The sequence below is a fragment of the Rattus rattus genome, chromosome 6, assembly GCF_011064425.1.
Source record: "Rattus rattus isolate New Zealand chromosome 6, Rrattus_CSIRO_v1, whole genome shotgun sequence".
NCBI lineage: Eukaryota > Metazoa > Chordata > Mammalia > Rodentia > Muridae > Rattus > Rattus rattus.
Window position 1 is genome coordinate 25,306,594 of NC_046159.1, and position 17,575 is coordinate 25,324,168.

Here is a 17,575-nt window from a genome sequence, read left to right on the forward strand (position 1 = left end):
AGATTTATCCACCAACCTACAGTGTCATGAGCAGAACATGGCCGTCAAAGGACGACAGCTCCATGAAGCCTCTTGACAGGCACATGTCAACAACCAAAGAAAACAAACCTCTGTGTGCCCTGAGCAGTGCCCAGTTTCCAGAGGATCAAGTAGCTGTGGGTGTCAGGACCAAGAGGCAAGGACAGGCTGGAGAAAAGAAGGGTGAGACTGTGCTTCTGCCTAGCCCTGGAGGCAAGGGGACCTATTTGTGGGTGAGGGCCATTTCCAAGCACTTAGGAGGAAGAAGAGATATATGCTATAGCAAGAGGAGTTGAAGTGGGATGGCAAAAAGAACATCCTGGTGACTATAGTGAGAAAACACGGAAGATGTCTAGGTTGCCACATCGCACCATGGGGCTTGTCCAGTGGCCACACAGGAAGTGGTAGACTGGAGTGCTCTGTTGTGAAGTGATGCTCCTTGTGGCTGAGGCACGCCCATGAGTTCTTCATCTGTGGCGAGTAAGAAGGGCTGGGACAGCTGGTAGAGATGGGGACGAGAGGGTTGTTCATCCCAACTCTGGGGGTTAGGACATTCTCTGTTCCCTAAGGTCAGGGAAAGCATGGGAAAGGGCCTTCTAGCACAGTTTAGCGCACCTTTGAGGGAGGGAGCAGTCTTGGAAGAACTAACTCCTGAGGTTTCCCAGCTCTCCAGTGCCAGCACCACCTCCCTCACTGACCGCCTGCTCCTCCTCCATCACAGTTGAATGACCCTAAGGTCTCCTCCAAACCTGACCTTCTATTGCTGTCTGCTGTAGACATTCTCCAGACCCTCGGTTTGCTTCATGTCATACATCAGTAACTGTGTGCATTTATCATCCGCTCAGCTCTCAGCGGGGAAATAAGAATCAAATAGGTCCAGGTCTTGGCCTCTAGGAAGGGCCCGTGTAGAAAGAAGAGTTCGCTCAGCATGGAGCCCGTGCTAACTCTCTTATATATTAGACCCCCGTGATCCTCACTGTAACTCGCTGAGGTCAGAATTGACCTTATGTCCACAGACTCCTGTGTTCCTTACTGTAACTCACTAAAGTCAGTATTAACCCTGGTTACGCAGATAAGGAACCCCAGCCTCAGAGGCAAAGCAACGTGACCAGTGCCACACAGTCAGGGACTGGAGCTGCCTGTTAACTACACCACTGTTCTCTACTGTGCAGTATCTGACGACTCTCTGAGGACAGCGCTCGTGTTCTAAGACAGAGCAGGATTGCTACGGTCATCCCAAGGAGCCTCTTAAAGAAGGGCCTTGAAGTAGGGCACAGCTTGGAGGCTAGTGGAGAAAGAAGAAGCCCAAATTATTGACTCTGTATCTTCTTAGGGTAGGCGAGAGGAAGGCAGTCATAGCTCACCCAGCTGAGGGTTCCATGGGAGGAAAGAGGAGCCAGCAAAGAACAGAGGCCTCTCTAAGCCCAGCAGAGCAAGAACAGAGGCCTCTCTAAACCCAGCAGAGCAAACTGCTTCCTCTCTATAGGCCCAGCCCCAAGCCTGGCCTCTAATATCACTCCCTAAAAGCCGCCTAAAGATATAGCAAGTCCCCAGTAAACCTTCCAAGTGATGGCCATGAAGCCAGTCCAGTGACTACCGCAGTGGTTAGCGCTGTGTTCACAAGCCAGGCCGTTTGAAGATGTGCAGTAACTACACCTTTCCACTTCCCATGAAGCCTGCACAGTTAACATGGTCGTTTCCAGACTTCGAACAGGGGCTGGGTCATTAAGTTACCTGCCAGGGTAGCCGAGATGCTAAGACGAAGATCCCAGATGTGGGCCCCTTCACTCTTCACCATTCTGCTCCTGTTCTGACTCCTAGCCGCAGGTGCTCTCTCTACCAGGAGAACCCTCCCAAGCTCAGGTTTACCCTTGCCTGCGGCTCTTTCCAGCCATTGGAGCCCTTCCCTAGAGGAGCGGCAGCAGATATCCCATTAGCCCCTCCCATTGGAACGGACTAGCACCAGGCAGGTCAGGCCACATGCACCATCCCCCTCTCCCCCAACCGAGCACCGTTGCCTTCTGTTCACAGTGATGGCTCCTGTGCCCAGGCCGGTGGGGGCATGGAGGACTCCGTGGTGGCAGCGGTGGCAGCCGGCAGACCCAGTGCCCATGCCCCGAAGGCTCAAGCCCCGGAGCTACAGCAGGAGGAGGAGCGGCCAGGGGCGGTGGGCTCCCCACGGGCTGGCCCCCTCCGCGCGGCCTCCCCTGGCCAGCAGCAGCCTGCCCTGGCGACGGCGCTCTGCTCCCACACTCCTGCTGCCTCCGAGTACGAACTCTCCCTTGACCTAAAGAATAAACAGGTACCCAGGGCCTCCCAGGGGGGGTGGGGAGGGTGGTTGAAGGGCCCTGTCTTTTGGGGACTGTCCAGGGTGCCAGGGACCCGCAGGTACACTTGCTCTGTTTCTCCCCAGCTGAGCTACCTAACTGCCCTTCCCTAGAGACCAGTTCCTCAGGAGGCCATGCTTAGCTCCCATCCTGTCCTTTATGGGGCAAGGTTCGCATCCTGCACCACAAAGCTCGTAGCTAGTATATCCAGGGTCTCTGCCCCTTACAAGATGCAAGCCTCTAAACACGTGGCTGTCATCAGAGGAGTCCTCACTTCTGCTTTACCCAGAAGACATAGCTTTAGTTCCAGGCCTTCCAGGGGAAAGCCCAATTCTAAGGCATACACTAGCCAAAGAAGGTGCAAAGTCCGTGGCTGCGTATAGGTTGACAGGATTTCCGAGGCCGATCCAGTTGCAGGCATTCAGAACCTCCCTCCTGGGAGAGGGACACAGGCTTGGAGGGCCATGCAACTGTTGGAGTCTATCGGGAAACAGATTTGAACTTGGAGCGGTAGATACGGGATCCAGTCCTCATGGTTCCTTCAGGGATGCCCTGGAACCACTCTGGCTGATGCTTTTCTCACCAGCGAGATTGGGAACTAGGCTGTCAGTTACTGCCAATGGCCCGGCCAGCTTGTAATGTGTCGGCCCTGAAGAACACAGTGTTGGCCAGAGAACAAGGCAAATCTCTGTAAGCCAGGAAGACTGAGTAAAGCCAAACTGTCTTCATTCCTATGGGGGGACGTTGATGCAAGCTATCATCCTGGGTAGGGACCAGCAGTGGGCAATGAGCCTGACTTTTACTAAAGCATTTTGGCAAAATCCCGCTTGTTATCTATGTGACAAGACAGGATTGTATGGATTAGATGACAACACAGACAGGTGGGTTTTTCAAAAGTAGAAACTTGTGAAACAGAAACAAAATCCCAAACCATGAGCATTTTCCATCCGGTCAGCATTCAGGGAATGTGACCACTATCCATGGTTCTGCCTGGTCCCCCATTTTGAGAAGGCGCTGGATAAAAATATGAAAGTTATAGTTATCGAGCATTCCGACAAGGCAAGGCTGAAGAACAGTGGAAAGAGCATTAATAACTGAACCCAGGATTTGTTTCCTTATTTAATGAAGGGAAAGATGCTTCAAATAAAAATAAGTCAGAAAAAGTAGGAAGAATTCTAAATTTCTGCTTGTAGTCTTGCAATGCCCAAAGCGTCGCTCTTCTGTGTGAGGTGAGAGCAAGCTCCTTGGAGCAGGAGCACAGGGCTTTGGTTGAGTGTGAGCTCACAGACTTCCGCTGTCAGTGAGGTTGAAGCACACAACACTCACGGCGCCTTCTGAGGAACTTAGGCCCTTAGGGCTGCAGGACAGTGGGTTGGCCAGCCAGCAGTCCTAGACCCCATCCTCCTTTGGTTCCTCTGCTTTCTGGATGCAAAATGAGTACTCTGAAAGTCCTGGAGAAGGAAAACAGACTAGGTTATGGTCACACGAGGAAACCATAGACTGGAAGACAAGGTTGGAGTATGGAATGGCTGAGGTATGAAAAAGCAAGGAGATGCGTTTTTCTATCCTTCCAGGAACATACAGTGGTGCTGACGTATGAACAGTGAGGGTGGAGAGCGTTTTAGCCTAGGGATTAGATACAAATGCCTGGCCTGTGAGGTCCTGGGCGCTCTCTCTCTTTCTCTCCCTCTCTCTCTCTCTCTCTCTCTCTCTCTCTCTCTCTCTCGATGGATGAAGCGCTGTGAGGATCAGGACAATGTGGCCTGGGGCATGGGCAAGCTGTGGACACACTCCATCATTCTCTCTGCCCCTCTGGGACAGGAGCCATCTTTTGTGCCCTCCCTTCACCCACCCCCAGCATCCAGCAAAGTGTCTCGGGTGTAGTAAGTACTGGTAGGAGTGGGGATTGTTTTTAGTAACTACGATACATGAAGCAACCAGGATTCAGGCATCAAGGAGAAACGTCAGGCGTCTTCCCCAGCCCCGCAGGGATCGCATTCACACTTAGAGTCCCATCAACCAAACCCAAGAAGGCCTGGCTTGAGCAGAAGTCAGGTGAAGTGCTGGCTGACATGCTGGGAGATGGGGAATTGTGGCAGGTTCGAATGTGACTGGTGGCTTGTTAGTGGTGAGCCTGATTCTAATGGATGGGATTGGTTACATTTCGGGCCACTGGGACGGAGTCAGTATTTCACGTGAATCCATCCCGAGAAACAGCTGGCCTCCCCTGAATTTTGTATCTTTCTAGACCAACCATAGGTAGGGCAGGTAGGAGGAGAGGTGGGCAAAGGTGCATTGAGGAGGCCGGAACAAGCCAGTTGAAGCATGGCCCACAGTTACAGTAGACGGAATCCCCCCATTCTCTGCTAAAGAGCTGTGTGGCCTTGATCAAGGTGTTTGCCTTCTCTGGGCCTCAGCTATCTCAAATGTGCCTGAGGCTTTGTGTGCTGCCCCCTTTGCCTCCTCTGTCTTTGAAATTCCTCCTCTTCCCAATGCTCCTGCCCTTGGCCTCCCAATTTCCAGCTTGTCGGAGGTGTTTCCTCACCTCTCCGGAAGCTTGTCTGGCCTCTCAGCATTACCCCCAAGTGCCAGCTCAGCATCCGGTATAAAAAGATGTTCTGTGGTAGAACATTCTTGAAGCTTATGGGGCCCTGGGCTTTATACCCAGCACCACAGGGAGGTGAAATTAAACCATGGGGAGGGACCTCTTACAATTAACAAAACCCTAGTCATTATAGAAGGAAAACAAAGCATGAAATGCCATAATAAATATCGCTTTTAGGTCAACCTAAAAGTTAATTTTTAAAAAATGTATGAAAATATCAGCGATATCAGGAAAAAAAATACAAAGATGTTCTGAGATTGAAAAGGAGAAAGAATGACGTTGTAACAAAGAGAGATGGGGATTGGCCTGAAGCCCAAGCCGGGTCCTAACTGCTTATAATTCTTTGAGAGAGAGGGATTAGTATTCTGACCCTGCTGTTCCCCACAATCACATGGGAATCCAGCAGTTCTCAGGCTTGGGGTTGTGGGTAACCATAACCTCCCAGGTCTTCCCAACCCAGGTTTCCCTGTCAGCCAGTCAAGCCCTAGAAACATTTCTCTGACTCCTTGTTACCCCAGATCGTCTCCATCCTTAGCCCTTACTGAGATCGCCTCTAACTTCTCTGCAAATCCCACCCTTTCCCCCACCCCACTTAAGGCTGGGCCTCTCGCCTGCAGCCCTGGGTCACCTCCTGCCAGCCCCAGCTTCAGCTGTGCCTCTCCTCCCTGGCCTCCACAGCCCGGCTGAGTCATCTCTGCAAAGTGCACTTGTGATCACGCTGCTCTCTGCTTGAAACCCTTGATGGCTGCCTTTATGTGCAGCACAAAAGCTTCTCTGCACCAACCCCCCTTGCCACAGGCCCGAGCCCACTCCAGGGTCCCTACTGTTCCTTTTCACAGTCCCTGAATCCCCTGGCTGGCCTTGGCCTCTGGTTCTTCATACTGGCTACTTCTACCACTGGAAGTGCTGAACCTAATCTGGTTCCACTGTGCGTCTCAGGTGGTCTCAGTTTACACTTAGGTCCGTCCAGAGGCTCCAAGCTGGGTGAGCACGTGTAAAGAGTGCCTGTGGCGCTTACGTGGCTGTCTGGGAGTCGTCCCACTCACGCAGAAAAGGACCGTTCTGTTCTCTGGTTCTTGCAAAGCTGAGTGGGTTATCCTTTGAACACTCACGGCGTGGGGGTGGGGTGGAAGTGGGAGTGGGGTGGGGGTGGGGCAGAGGTTGTACTTCATAGTACAATCTACATGGATAGCTTGTGGTCCCAGAGTGGTACACTGCTTCTCTGCTCTCGGCCCCAGTTCTCCTGCACTCAGCATAGTCCCTGGATTCCAGGGGAATACTCAGCCTGGAATGAGCGAGTGAAAGACATCTGCTCCAAGCTTCCCTCCACCTCACTGACCCCTTCCCCAAGATCCTGCCCCAGGAAGAGGGCTTCTTACTCTACTCCAACAGCCTTTATCCCTTTTGCCCTGGTCTGTTCACTTCCTCTTGCAATGATGCTTGGGGCTACAATCTAGGGGACAGAGAGACAGAAAGAGTAAACATGTATGTCCCACATACCCTTTAAGAAGGCAGCTATGCCCTCTGTACTACACAGGGCCTGATGTGATTCCCAAGTCCTGCAGCTCTCCAAGGAGTTTGCACCCTGCTCTCTGTTACGGCTCATTATTGCCAAAGAAGCTGTCTTGGCCGGCTGTCCGGATTGCAGAGCTCCCTGATCTTGCCAACCCTCAGGGCCATAGAGCTGTGCTCAGCAGCATGCAGAAATTGTTCCCCAACCCAAGATCCATAGATGTGACATTTGGTCCCCTCCTTTGGCAAATCTTCTAGACCCCAGGCTTCATAGTCCAGCCTTACCCTGAGGCACCTTGCTTGCCAAGAAGTGGTTGGCGATGTTTCCAAACCGCCTCTCCTCTCTGAGCCTGTTTCCTCATTTGTGAACTCTGGTTGCTGGGCTGAAGCATCCCAAGGCTCATTTTACTCTGAAGGAAGGTGAGATTTTTACCGTGGGTAGGAAAGGAGCCGGAGGACCAGGCTGTAGAGGGTGAGGTGAAGACAAAACTATGCAGAAGTGGTACCCCCCACTTGGCCTCGTTCACAGAGAGGGTGTTACCCTGCCCCTTTCAGCTCACTGAGAGAACTGGTGACAGCATAATGCAAAACATGCAATCCCTTTTGCCACAGAATTAGTCTTCCTGTGATAAACAGTTACATCTAGGTGCCACCTAGGGCTACCTGAGAACCGGCTGTTAGGCGTAGTGCAAAGCCTTTGCCCTACATTGTGTCTCAGATCTGGCTCTTGTTACTGTACCATACCATGGATGGGAAGACTAAGTAAGACACAGTCCATAGTGTTAACCTGGTTCCTTCCCATCTCTGGTCATCAGAGTAAACTACTTGTGTAGGCTCCACAGGTCCATGCACTCAGCCTAACCTGCTGCTCAAAGTGGAGCAGCTTGGCACCTGGGGTCTCTTACTCTCGGCCTGATGTTTGAGTTTTGCTTTGCAAGGTCCAGAAACTCAGAGCATGGCTTTAATGTTCTCCATGGAGAAATTCAGCCAGAGGAAACCCACCCTCATTTTGAACCCACCCCATCCAACCCAGGCTCCTCAGTATTGCGCCCCTCCCCCAGCCAGCAACACTTGCTGCCTTCTCTCGGGGTCCTCATTAGGCTCTGCTGGCCTGACCTCTGAAAAGAGGGAGCATATTCTAAGGACACCGAGAGCCTCTCACTGCTGCTGCTGGCAGAAGGTGGGAGAGCATTCTCCTGGAAGCAGGCGAGGTCACAATTTATTACCTATGAATCATGGACTCAGCGAGAAGTGAAAACACCTGCTCCTTGGCCAGTGGATCCAGCCACCCCCTGACCCTTTCCTGGACTCTCCAGGCTGCTACATCACCTCTTAGATCTCCACATGACCATGTTAAGGAAAGATTAAAATGACTGGGTAGGCCTGACCTTGGGCACTGCAGAGATCCTCAGTCCTCTGAGACTCTGTCTAGAAATATGGAGGAGGAAGAGGAGAAGGAAGAGGAGGAGGAAGAGGAGGAGGAAGAGGAGGAGGAGGAAGAGGAGGAAGAAGAGGAAGAGGAGGAGGAGGAAGAGGAAGAGGAAGAGGAGGAGGAGGAGGAGGAGGAGGAAGAGGAGGAGGAGGAGGAGGAAGAGGAAGAGGAGGAGGAGAGGAAGAGGAAGAGGAGGAGGAAGAAGAGGAGGAGGAGGAGGAAGAGGAGGAGGAAGAGGGGGAAGAGGAGGAGGAAGAGGAGGAGGAGGAAGAAGGAGGGGGAAGGAGGAGGAGGAGGAAGGAGGGGAGGAGGAGGAGGAAGAAGGGGAAGAGGAGGAGGAGGAGGAGGGGGAGGAGGAAGAGGAGGATGAGGGAGAGAAGGAGGAGGAGGAGGAGGAGGAGGAGGAGGAGGAGGAGGAGGGAGGAGGAGTGAATTTGGCTCTCAGCCTAGACCAAAGAGAAAGTCTGGGTTTTTATTTCTCCCAAGCATAGGAAAAAGCTCATTTAGCTCAGGGCCACACTCATTTACTAAACTCCAGCCATGGGTCTGGCCCAGCACCAGGCACAAGGGATGGCTTTGAGGGGCAGCATGGGAGTGCTGAGAGCTCAGAGCCAAGCAGAGGCACAAACATCACAGGTGGCTGTAGAGGACGGACAGAAGGCAGGACTGCAGACAGCTGGAGCCAGCAGGGGGTGGCTGTGTAGAATGACTGGAGCAGGGGGCGATGAAGTAATAATGAATTTCTGTGCTTTCCATGAACAGCCTCTCTGTGCTAGGCACTGCCTGAGCATCCAGGGCAACGGAAGCAGAGCGAATGTCTCCAGTAACCGATGCCCCGTTGAGTCTGGGGTGAGAAGAGTAGACAAGGAGAGGGGTAGGTAGTCTAAATAGACCCCCACATTCTCAGAGAAAGAGAGCACCAAAGACCAGTTAAGACCAGTTTGAATAACATTCCGTACTGGCTGGCTGGCTCGTTAAGACAGCCTTCTGGAAAAGAGAGACACGTTTGAGACAAGACTTGGAGAAAGGGGAACTTATGTATCTGGAGAAGAGGGGCTGAGCTGGGGCCCAGGAAAGGGGTTTGTGTGGCAGGGAGAGTTAGTGGTGGGGCTGGCTGCCATATAAGCTTCACAGAAGAGCAGCAGGTGACCCGGCCTGACCCACTGGGTTGGAAAGCGGGGGAGAAGAGTTTCCATTTGCTGTGAGTGTCAGTTCTAAAGCAACAGAAAACTCATGTTTCCATCTCATTTTTAAAAGGGGGAAGGGGGTGGAGAGATGGCTCAGCAGCTAAGACCACTGATGGCTCTTCCAGAGGTCCTGAGTTCAATTCCCAGCAACCACATGGTGGCTCACAACCATCTGGAAAGGGATCTGATGACCTCTACTGGTGCATCTAAAGAGAGTGACAGTGTACTCACATACATAAAATAAATAATTCTTTTTTAAAAAAGGTAGATTGGGCTCATAAAGTATCAGAATGAAGAAGGGACAGAAGCAGAAATGACCCTGCCCAGACGTTCTTAGGGTGACCCAACTAAGCCACATGCAGCTCCTTGTAGTGACATTGTCGCAGAAAGATCAGGCGTGATTGTAAAAAAAAAAAAAGGTGAAGTGAGGGCTTCAGTCTGGCAAGCAACTCAGAGGACAGGGCGAAGTAGGACACAGGGACAAACACAACATGCCCAGACTGGATGGCGTGAGAAGCAAAGTTCTAAGAGGCAAACAAAGAAGGCAGAGCTGGTTGGGGTGAGGTGAGGTAGGACAGTGGCTTTGTTGTATCTTGCATTGATACGAGTAAGGCTGTTGAGCACATGGCTCTAGGATCGTGGGTTGGAGTAGAGATGGATCTGAGACTTACACATATGTCTATTGTTGTCGTGTTCAAATAATTACCATTCACTAAGCACACGCCACGTGTTGGGAGCCTCACAGTCTCATTTAAGCTTCGCAAGCCTCAGGGTCATCAAAATTGGCCTCATTTAGTGGATAAGAGATGTTTAAAACATGCCCAAGGTCCACCAGCCCAGAAGAAGCAACTCGGAAAGGTGCTATTTTCTTTTGTGATGGTTTCTCATCAAGTTACCAGGTGATATTTTGATAGTGGCCAAGACAGGAAGACAGTCACTGGGGGATATATTTGGAGTCCTGAGAAAGGCTCTCCCTGAGATGCTTGCCCATCTTCATTAGTTACTGACTATCCGCCATCGAATGCTGCTCCCTTAGATTCCCAACATAGAAAACATGGAAGATGCTCTGAAGTGGATAGGGAAAAAAGGAAAAATGTATGGAGAGATTTAGAAATGGTCCCAAACTGCATTTGTGACTGGCTTGCATGGGATTCTATAGCTGGAGTCTAGGGTTGATAGTCTAGCTGGGGGCAAGGGCTCTAAGTGTCGAGGGGTTTCACGGGAGACACATCGAGCGCTGCAGAAAGGAGCAAAGAGGGAAGGTGAGAGAGGGCCTGTGCTGGTGAGCCGCAGAGCTGGTCCTCTTGAGCATCACTGCAGAGGACCTCAAAGTTGTAGGATGTGTAGAGCAAGTGAACAAGGATCAGGAGGTAACTCCTCGGGAGTCTGACTGTCTGTCAGAGAGTGTAGACTAGTCTTCCCAAAGGTTCCACAGAAAACAGAAAGAAAGCAAGCTCCTGCCTTGTGGACAGGAGAGTCGAGTGGAGCCATATTTTAGTCTTCTGAGAACAGGGAGAGGGTCAGAAAGCAGGAGACAAGCAGCAGATAGAAGGCTAGAAGCTGAAATGCGGGTAAGAACAGGAGGAGGGAACATCCTTAGGAACAGAGGCTGTGGAATCCTTTGCTTTGGTCAGATGGATAACCCATTTCTTCACTACGTAGGATGCTGACTGTGGCCTGGGTGCTGTCCAAGGACTGGGGATGAGGCAGTTAAAATGACAAGCAAAGCCTTTGTCTTCCTGCGACTTTGTTTCCATTCTGTCTGCATCACTGGGACCACCTGACTCTCAGAGACAACTCAGGGAGAAGAGGAGTTTCATAGTTTCAGTTCCATCCCAGCAAGCAAGGCACGGAGCAACAGCTTAGTCCACAGTGGTGCCGGCATGTGCTAGGGCTCTTTGCAACACTGTAGACCAGGAACCAGTGACCGTGACAAAAACCAGACCCTCAAAGAAACCAGTGAGGCTCCACCTCTAAAATGTTCCGTGATGATAACCAATATGAACCAATGGGGACATCTTACATTCTGGTCAAAACACTCCATCTGTGGCTACCATAGTACAAAATGCATTTAGTTTAAATATAAGCATATCTAAGTCTTAACAACCCCAACACCATTCGTAAGCCCAAGTCTCAGGGGAGTGGGAACAAAAGAGAGGAAAGAGTAGAAGCAAATATGTCAAACTACACATGATATACTAGAAAACAACTGTCTTTATTAAACTGAATGCTATGAATAATACATTTATTCCACCAAAAGTTGGAGGGGGGATCTAAACTGCAGGGTCTTATAAAGACTCACAGCAATCTCTTAATTGTGAGCTTCTGTTTAAAAAATAATGAGTTATATACTTCTAATATGCAATGGTACAAAGTAAGTATTCCAATTCCAAAACAAGTCAAAATGAAAACATAGAAACAAAAGGTAGGAAAAACTACTGCAAAACCAAAATTTGGCAGGGAAATGTCGAGTTTTCTCCCTCTGTCCCTGAGAACTGGTGGTTGTGACATCATTTGAACACCACCAAGCTTGGGCACTCCTGCCGTTTATGGTCCACAGGACCTCTTTCTTGGGCTTATTCCACCAATGCCCACGTGTCTTCTCGGCAGACATTCTGTATCCCCAGCATCTCAAGCATCTGGATGTCTTATTGTATCTCATGTTTTTACCCTCAAAGTTTCACACATCTCTCTGTCAGGGAATCCCTGAAGTGGGGATATGGTCCCATTGACCTCCCAGCCCTTCCTTAAAAATATGGGTCCAAGCCTCTGTGACCTTGTAACTCTGGTATTCTGGGTGCCTACAAAACCAGCACCATATAGATGATGCCAAGTACTGCCCAGAGCTCCAGTAGTAGCCAGACTTTGCAGACCACAGCTACAACAGCTGCTTGGTGCCTGAATGGTTAAACCTGGGAAAATACTTCCCTAGGCAATCCTTTATAAGCGGAATGCCCCAGTGGCACTCTCTTTTCAAAGGTAAGTCTTTTGAATGAGTTTGCAGTTGTACACCCCAGAGTCTCCAGCGGGCGGTCTTGCCACTTTAAATGTGCTGCTGTCTTAGGGTTACTATGGCTGTGATGAAACACCACAACCAAAAGCAACTTGGGGAGGGAAGGGTTTATTTCACTCACAGTTCCATAGAACAGTTCATCATCAAAAGCAGTGAGGGCAGGAACTCACACAGGGTAGGAACCCTGAAATGGGAGCTGATAGAGAAGCCATAGAGGAATGCTGTTTACTGGTTTGCTTCCGCTGGCTTGCTCAGCCTGCTTTCTCATAGAACCCAGGACCACCAGCCCAGGGATGGCACCACTCACAATGGACTGAGCCCTCCCCCATCAATCACAAATTACAAAATGCCCTACAGGCTTGCCTACAGCCTGACCTTATGGATTTTGCCAATTGAGTTTCCCTCCTCTCAGATGACCCTAGCTTGTGGCATTGACATAAAACTATCCAGCGTATCTGCTATTGTGAGCAAACAACATTTTTATTTCATTCTGTGTGGCTTTTGTTCTAAATTGTGACTACATACCTGGCTGAAAGCCTGCAACAAAAACATCACAGCTTGAACGCTATGCTGTCTTGAAGTTACTTTTTAATTCTGTCTCACTTAAAATTTCAGTGTACAGGCAGAATGCAACCAAACTGTTTCCAGACAGGGTCCAAATGGCTGTATCCAGTTCCCAATAGAGTTCTTGTTCCCATCTGAAAGCTCATGAGTCCAGCCTTTACTGCCCACATTCTTATCACCATTCTACCCTCCCAAGCTTCAGCTGATCAGCCTCTGCTTGCAGCATCCTAGGGGTTCTGAAACTCCTCTCTCCAAACCCTTCCAACTTCTTCCTACGAACTAGCTCGAAAGGCCTCAGAACCTCTCGAGTAACAACCTCTTCTGTGGCACTGGTTTTCTGAACTAGTTAGTGTTACAGTGACCACAACACCAAACATAAACAACTTAAAGAAAAAAAAAAGATGTATTTTGGCTAACAGTTTGAGGATGTTTGGTCCACCATTGCAGAGAAAACATGGCATACCATCTCAGCTCATATTGGTAAGGGCTGTTCACGTCATCAGAAAACAGAAACTGATAGGAAGGCTGGCTGTAACCTGTCTTTTCCTACCTATTCCCACCAGGCAGACCCTCACCCCTTTAAAATGCTCCAAACTCTCCCAAAACACAGTGCTACCAACTGGGAAATAAGCATTCCAAGTACAATGTTGGGGTCCAGGAATTGCTGCACAAACCACTCAGACACTGACGTCAGTCAAATAGGGATGGTTTGTTGAATGCCATACCCCAAGACTGATTTATCAGGGACACGGTCCAGATTCTGGAACTGAGCCACGACCCCGAGTTGAGATCCTACAGGGCTTTCTAAGCCTGACATGTACAAATATCTGTGCCAGGTTATTCTCCCAATCAGGATTTGGGGAGAGGGGGATTTCCTTAGGAACATGTCTGTGTTGTATCCTGCTCCCATTGGCTGGGGTATTCAACTGTGGCAGGGGACGTGCCTTGTCTGACATTCATGTCTTAACTTGTCTACCAGGCTGTCAGTTGCCCACACACATGCCTCTTTCTGCCAAGTAGGATGTCAGTTCCCAGGGAGGTCTTAAGGACTTAACTTTACTTAACCTCTACTCAAACTGGAAGTCTTACTTTAAATAGTTTCTTCTATCTCTTATGCTGGTGTCCAACCCAGCGGCAGCTTATAAAGGCAAATACCATAAAAGCTTATACACAGGTGCAAGAAGGGCTGTTGGGTGGTTGGTTCGGTCCAAGCTCCCTGTGAGTAACTAACTGTGCAAAGGAGTTCTACTGACTGCTATCAGGATTGGTTTCCAAGAGCACGGAACATCACAGAATATGTAGTCAACTTGGCATTAAAAGTTTCCTAGTGACAACAGAAACATACAATAGTTTCCTTATAATGGCAGGCTAGCCAGGTAACGGTTACCTAGGCCTTAACATCTTACCTTGACCTTAACATGGGCTACTAGGAGACACTTCAGATTTGAAGCATAGAGGATCGAAGTGTCGGAATGACTTGGTAGGACAGGGACAGGAATCTAAAGTTTGGCTTTTTCAAACAGCACAGACATTGAACCTGAAGCTGGGCTCCCTGAGAGTCATCTTGCCCAGTCTTCTGCCTCTAACTGTGACAAAGACTATCCTAGTTTGCTTTCAATTGCGATAATAAGCATCTTGACCAAAGGCAACTTGGGAAAGAAAGGGTTTGTTGGGCTTAGAGGTCACGGTCCATCATTGAGAGAAGCCAAGACAGAAACTCAGGGTAGGAACTGAAACCGAGGCCATGGAAGAATATGACTCACTGGCTTTCCTTTTCAGTTTGCTCAGACTAGTTTCTTAAAGAAAACTCAGGACCATCTCCCCAGGGGTGTGGCACTATCAGAGTGGGCTAGGCCCTCTCAAACCAATCAATCACTAATCAAAAACACACCCTAAAGGCTTGCCTATAGACCAATCTGAAGAAGACATCTTCTAAATTAAGGTTTTCCCTTTCCCAGATGACCCTAGACTGTGTCAAGTTGAAAAACAAAAAGAAACAACAACAAAATCACCTAACTAATACAATACCATATTAAGCAAAGAGATTCTATACCATATTCAAGCCATGTTAGGTGATGGGCTTCCACAGCTTCCTTCAGTTGCTTGTGGAATCCTATCGCCTGTCAAGATTCTCTTGGGTCTTGGTTTCCCCAGGAATTAGAAATGGGAAAGAGATGTGAAATTCAGGCCTTGAGTGACACCTCATGGTCCTTGAGAAGGGATAAAACGATGGCGGTAAAGGAGGTGTTGTTCCTCTTACTCTCCACAACATGGCAGCTTGAGGCACGCAGGAAATCAACCACCCTAGGTTTTACCTTATTTTAGAAGGCTCGCCCAATTGCGTCAGACCACCAGGATGATTTTCGTTTTAGTTAACTGAAAGTCAGTAGATCGGAATCATGTTTCTAATATACTGGAAACTCACAGGAATAATGCCATCACATTAATTAGGCCAGCTCAAAATCAAAGGGAGGAAATCACATAGGATAAACTCAACAGGGTGAGACTCATTGGGATCATCTTGGCAGTCTATCTACTACTCGACTGGAGACCAGCCTACTTGGTTTCTCTATGTCGCTCTTCATGTACCTCTAAGAAACCCGGCTTTCTGCCTCAAGACATCTGTTCCTGCTCTTGCAGACATTATTCTCGAGAGAAAAGAAGAATTATAGCTTGGTTGACTCTCAGTGCGGAACTCTAGCATGTCCACTGAGGCTTAGAATGGAGATGCAGCCTTGGCTCAGATGGCAAAGTCCTCCAAAGACACTGCCCTACATGGAGGACCCAGTTGAACTGTGTCCAGACTATTGATGTAAAGAACCTGAGAATATAAATTATGTTATTTTAAGCTGCTAAGTGTTTAGTAATTTGATAGACAGCATGCCTGGTAGGATTATTTTTAAAGCAGTGTTGGGAATGAAACCCGTGGCCTTACACGTGTTAGGCAAGGCCTCTGTTACTAAGCTATGTCTCCAAACTCATGCTAGAATGCTTTCAATATCACCTTAAAGACTCCTCTGTAACACACAGATATAACACCACTGTAGTGATTCCTCGTGATGCTTAGAGCCTTGTACCGGTCATCCCAGACACAGCCTTTGATGGGTTGAGTAGATCGGAAAGCAGGCAAGAATGCCATACAGAGGGATGGACGTGCCTTTCCATCTGCTTTGCGGATAGCAAATCTACCTGTGCCCCTCCCCATCCTGATTCCTGGAGAACGTTGGGATGGCAGTGCTGGCGTGACCCTCAAGCCCGCTCATCTAGACCTTTAGAAAAAGGACACAGTGTGTAAGTGGAGGGCAAGGATGAGCAGAGAATAATTTCAGAGTCCAGGTTTGCCTTCTCATTCACAAAGGATTCAAGGAGCATACTGGAGGCGTCTACAATTCTGATTAAGCCTATTTCCTTAGTTCTAGCCTACTCCTTAATTTAAATGCAAAGCCCTCCAAGGGGCATAGCTGAATGGTCAGTTGCTTCTGGGGGCAAGGTGCAAGGGGGAATGTCTTTTAAAAATATATTTATTTACTTTGCATCCCAATTGCACCCTCCTGTCTCTCCTCCTAGCCTTTCCTCAGAAATCCCTCCCTGCTCTCCTCAGATCGGGGAAGCCCCCCTTGCACCTTGGGTACCACCCCACCCTGGGATATCCAGTCACAGTAGGACTAAGGGCATCCTCTCATACTGAGGCCCATCTAGGCAGTCCAGTTAGGGGATCGGGATTTAATGCAAGCAACAGAGTCAAAGACCGCCTCTGCTCCAATTGTTAGGGAACCCACAGGAAGACCAAGCTATAATCTGCTACAATGTGTAAGGGGGCCTAGGTCCTCCTGCATGATTTTTAGTTGGTGGTTCCGTCTCTGTGAGCCCCATGGGCCCAGGTTAGTTGACTCTGTAGGTCTTCTTGTGGTGTGGTTGACCTCTCCAGTTTATTCAATTCTACTCCCCCACTCCCCCACCCCTACTCTCACTCCCCCACCTCCCCCCACCCACCCACCCCCACTCCCCGCTCTTCCACAAGGCTCCGCCTGATGTCTGTCTGTGAGCCTCTGCATCTGCCTCCATCTGCTGCTGGGTGAAGCCTCTCAGAAGGCAGCTCGGCTAGACCCCTATCTGCAAGCATAGCAGAGAATCATTAATAGTGTCAGGGGCTGGCTCTCCAACAAGCGATGTCCCTAGTCCTTTCTTGAGAAGTTTTGATAAAATAGGGAAAGCAAGAACTCAGCACAGAGAAAAACAGAAACTTAGGGACAGAGAACAGAGCTGAAGGAAATGACCACAAGGATGCTGTGGGGGCTCTGCTCAGGCTGGATGCTCTCACCAACGCCGGCCCTGGCTGCGCAGCTCCTATTGATATAAACAAAGGTGATGTGAATCGTGCTGTCCTGGAGGGAATCCCACTCGTGGGCCATCTCATGATAGTCACATTTATTGAGCACTTCCCATGTACCATAATCTGGACTGGGGGCTGGTGATGCAAAGACAGTCATCCCCTGGTGCCCAGCTGTTAGTGTCCCCCAAGGAAACATAAGCATCCCATGCAGTGAAGTGATCGCGCTGAGGGTGCTGTGGGGGTGAGCAGGACTCACGGTAGGGGTTTTATTTGCTTGATTGATTCATCTTGACATCAGTGTTTAATTTTTCATTTTTAATTATTTTTAAGTGTGCATCAAGGCAGAAACAATAGTGTAATAAACTCTCATACAGCCATCACCAAGCTCCAACCGTCTTTATTAATGTTTTATTAATATTAATATTAATATCACGCTAGCTAGTATATTTTACTGTATTTTAATACAAATTCAAGATAAGTATTTTACTCATGAGTGCTGCATGCGTCTCTGGTGTAAGCATTCTATAATAATCAGGAGATTAGCTAAATGGGGCTTCCATCCTAACACCTCTGTCCACCGCCAC

The 17,575-nt window shown here is 49.3% G+C and overlaps 1 protein-coding gene across 1 annotated transcript in view; it reads left to right on the top strand.

Moving 5' to 3' along the window:
* Iqsec3 (IQ motif and Sec7 domain ArfGEF 3) overlaps positions 1–17,575 on the top strand; it is a 95,424-nt gene that overhangs the window by 40,618 nt on the left and 37,231 nt on the right. Inside the window, exon 3 of the mRNA XM_032905750.1 lies at positions 2,050–2,320. Within this exon, the coding sequence (XP_032761641.1) occupies positions 2,050–2,320 (271 nt within the window). The remainder of the gene's footprint in view (positions 1–2,049; positions 2,321–17,575) is intronic.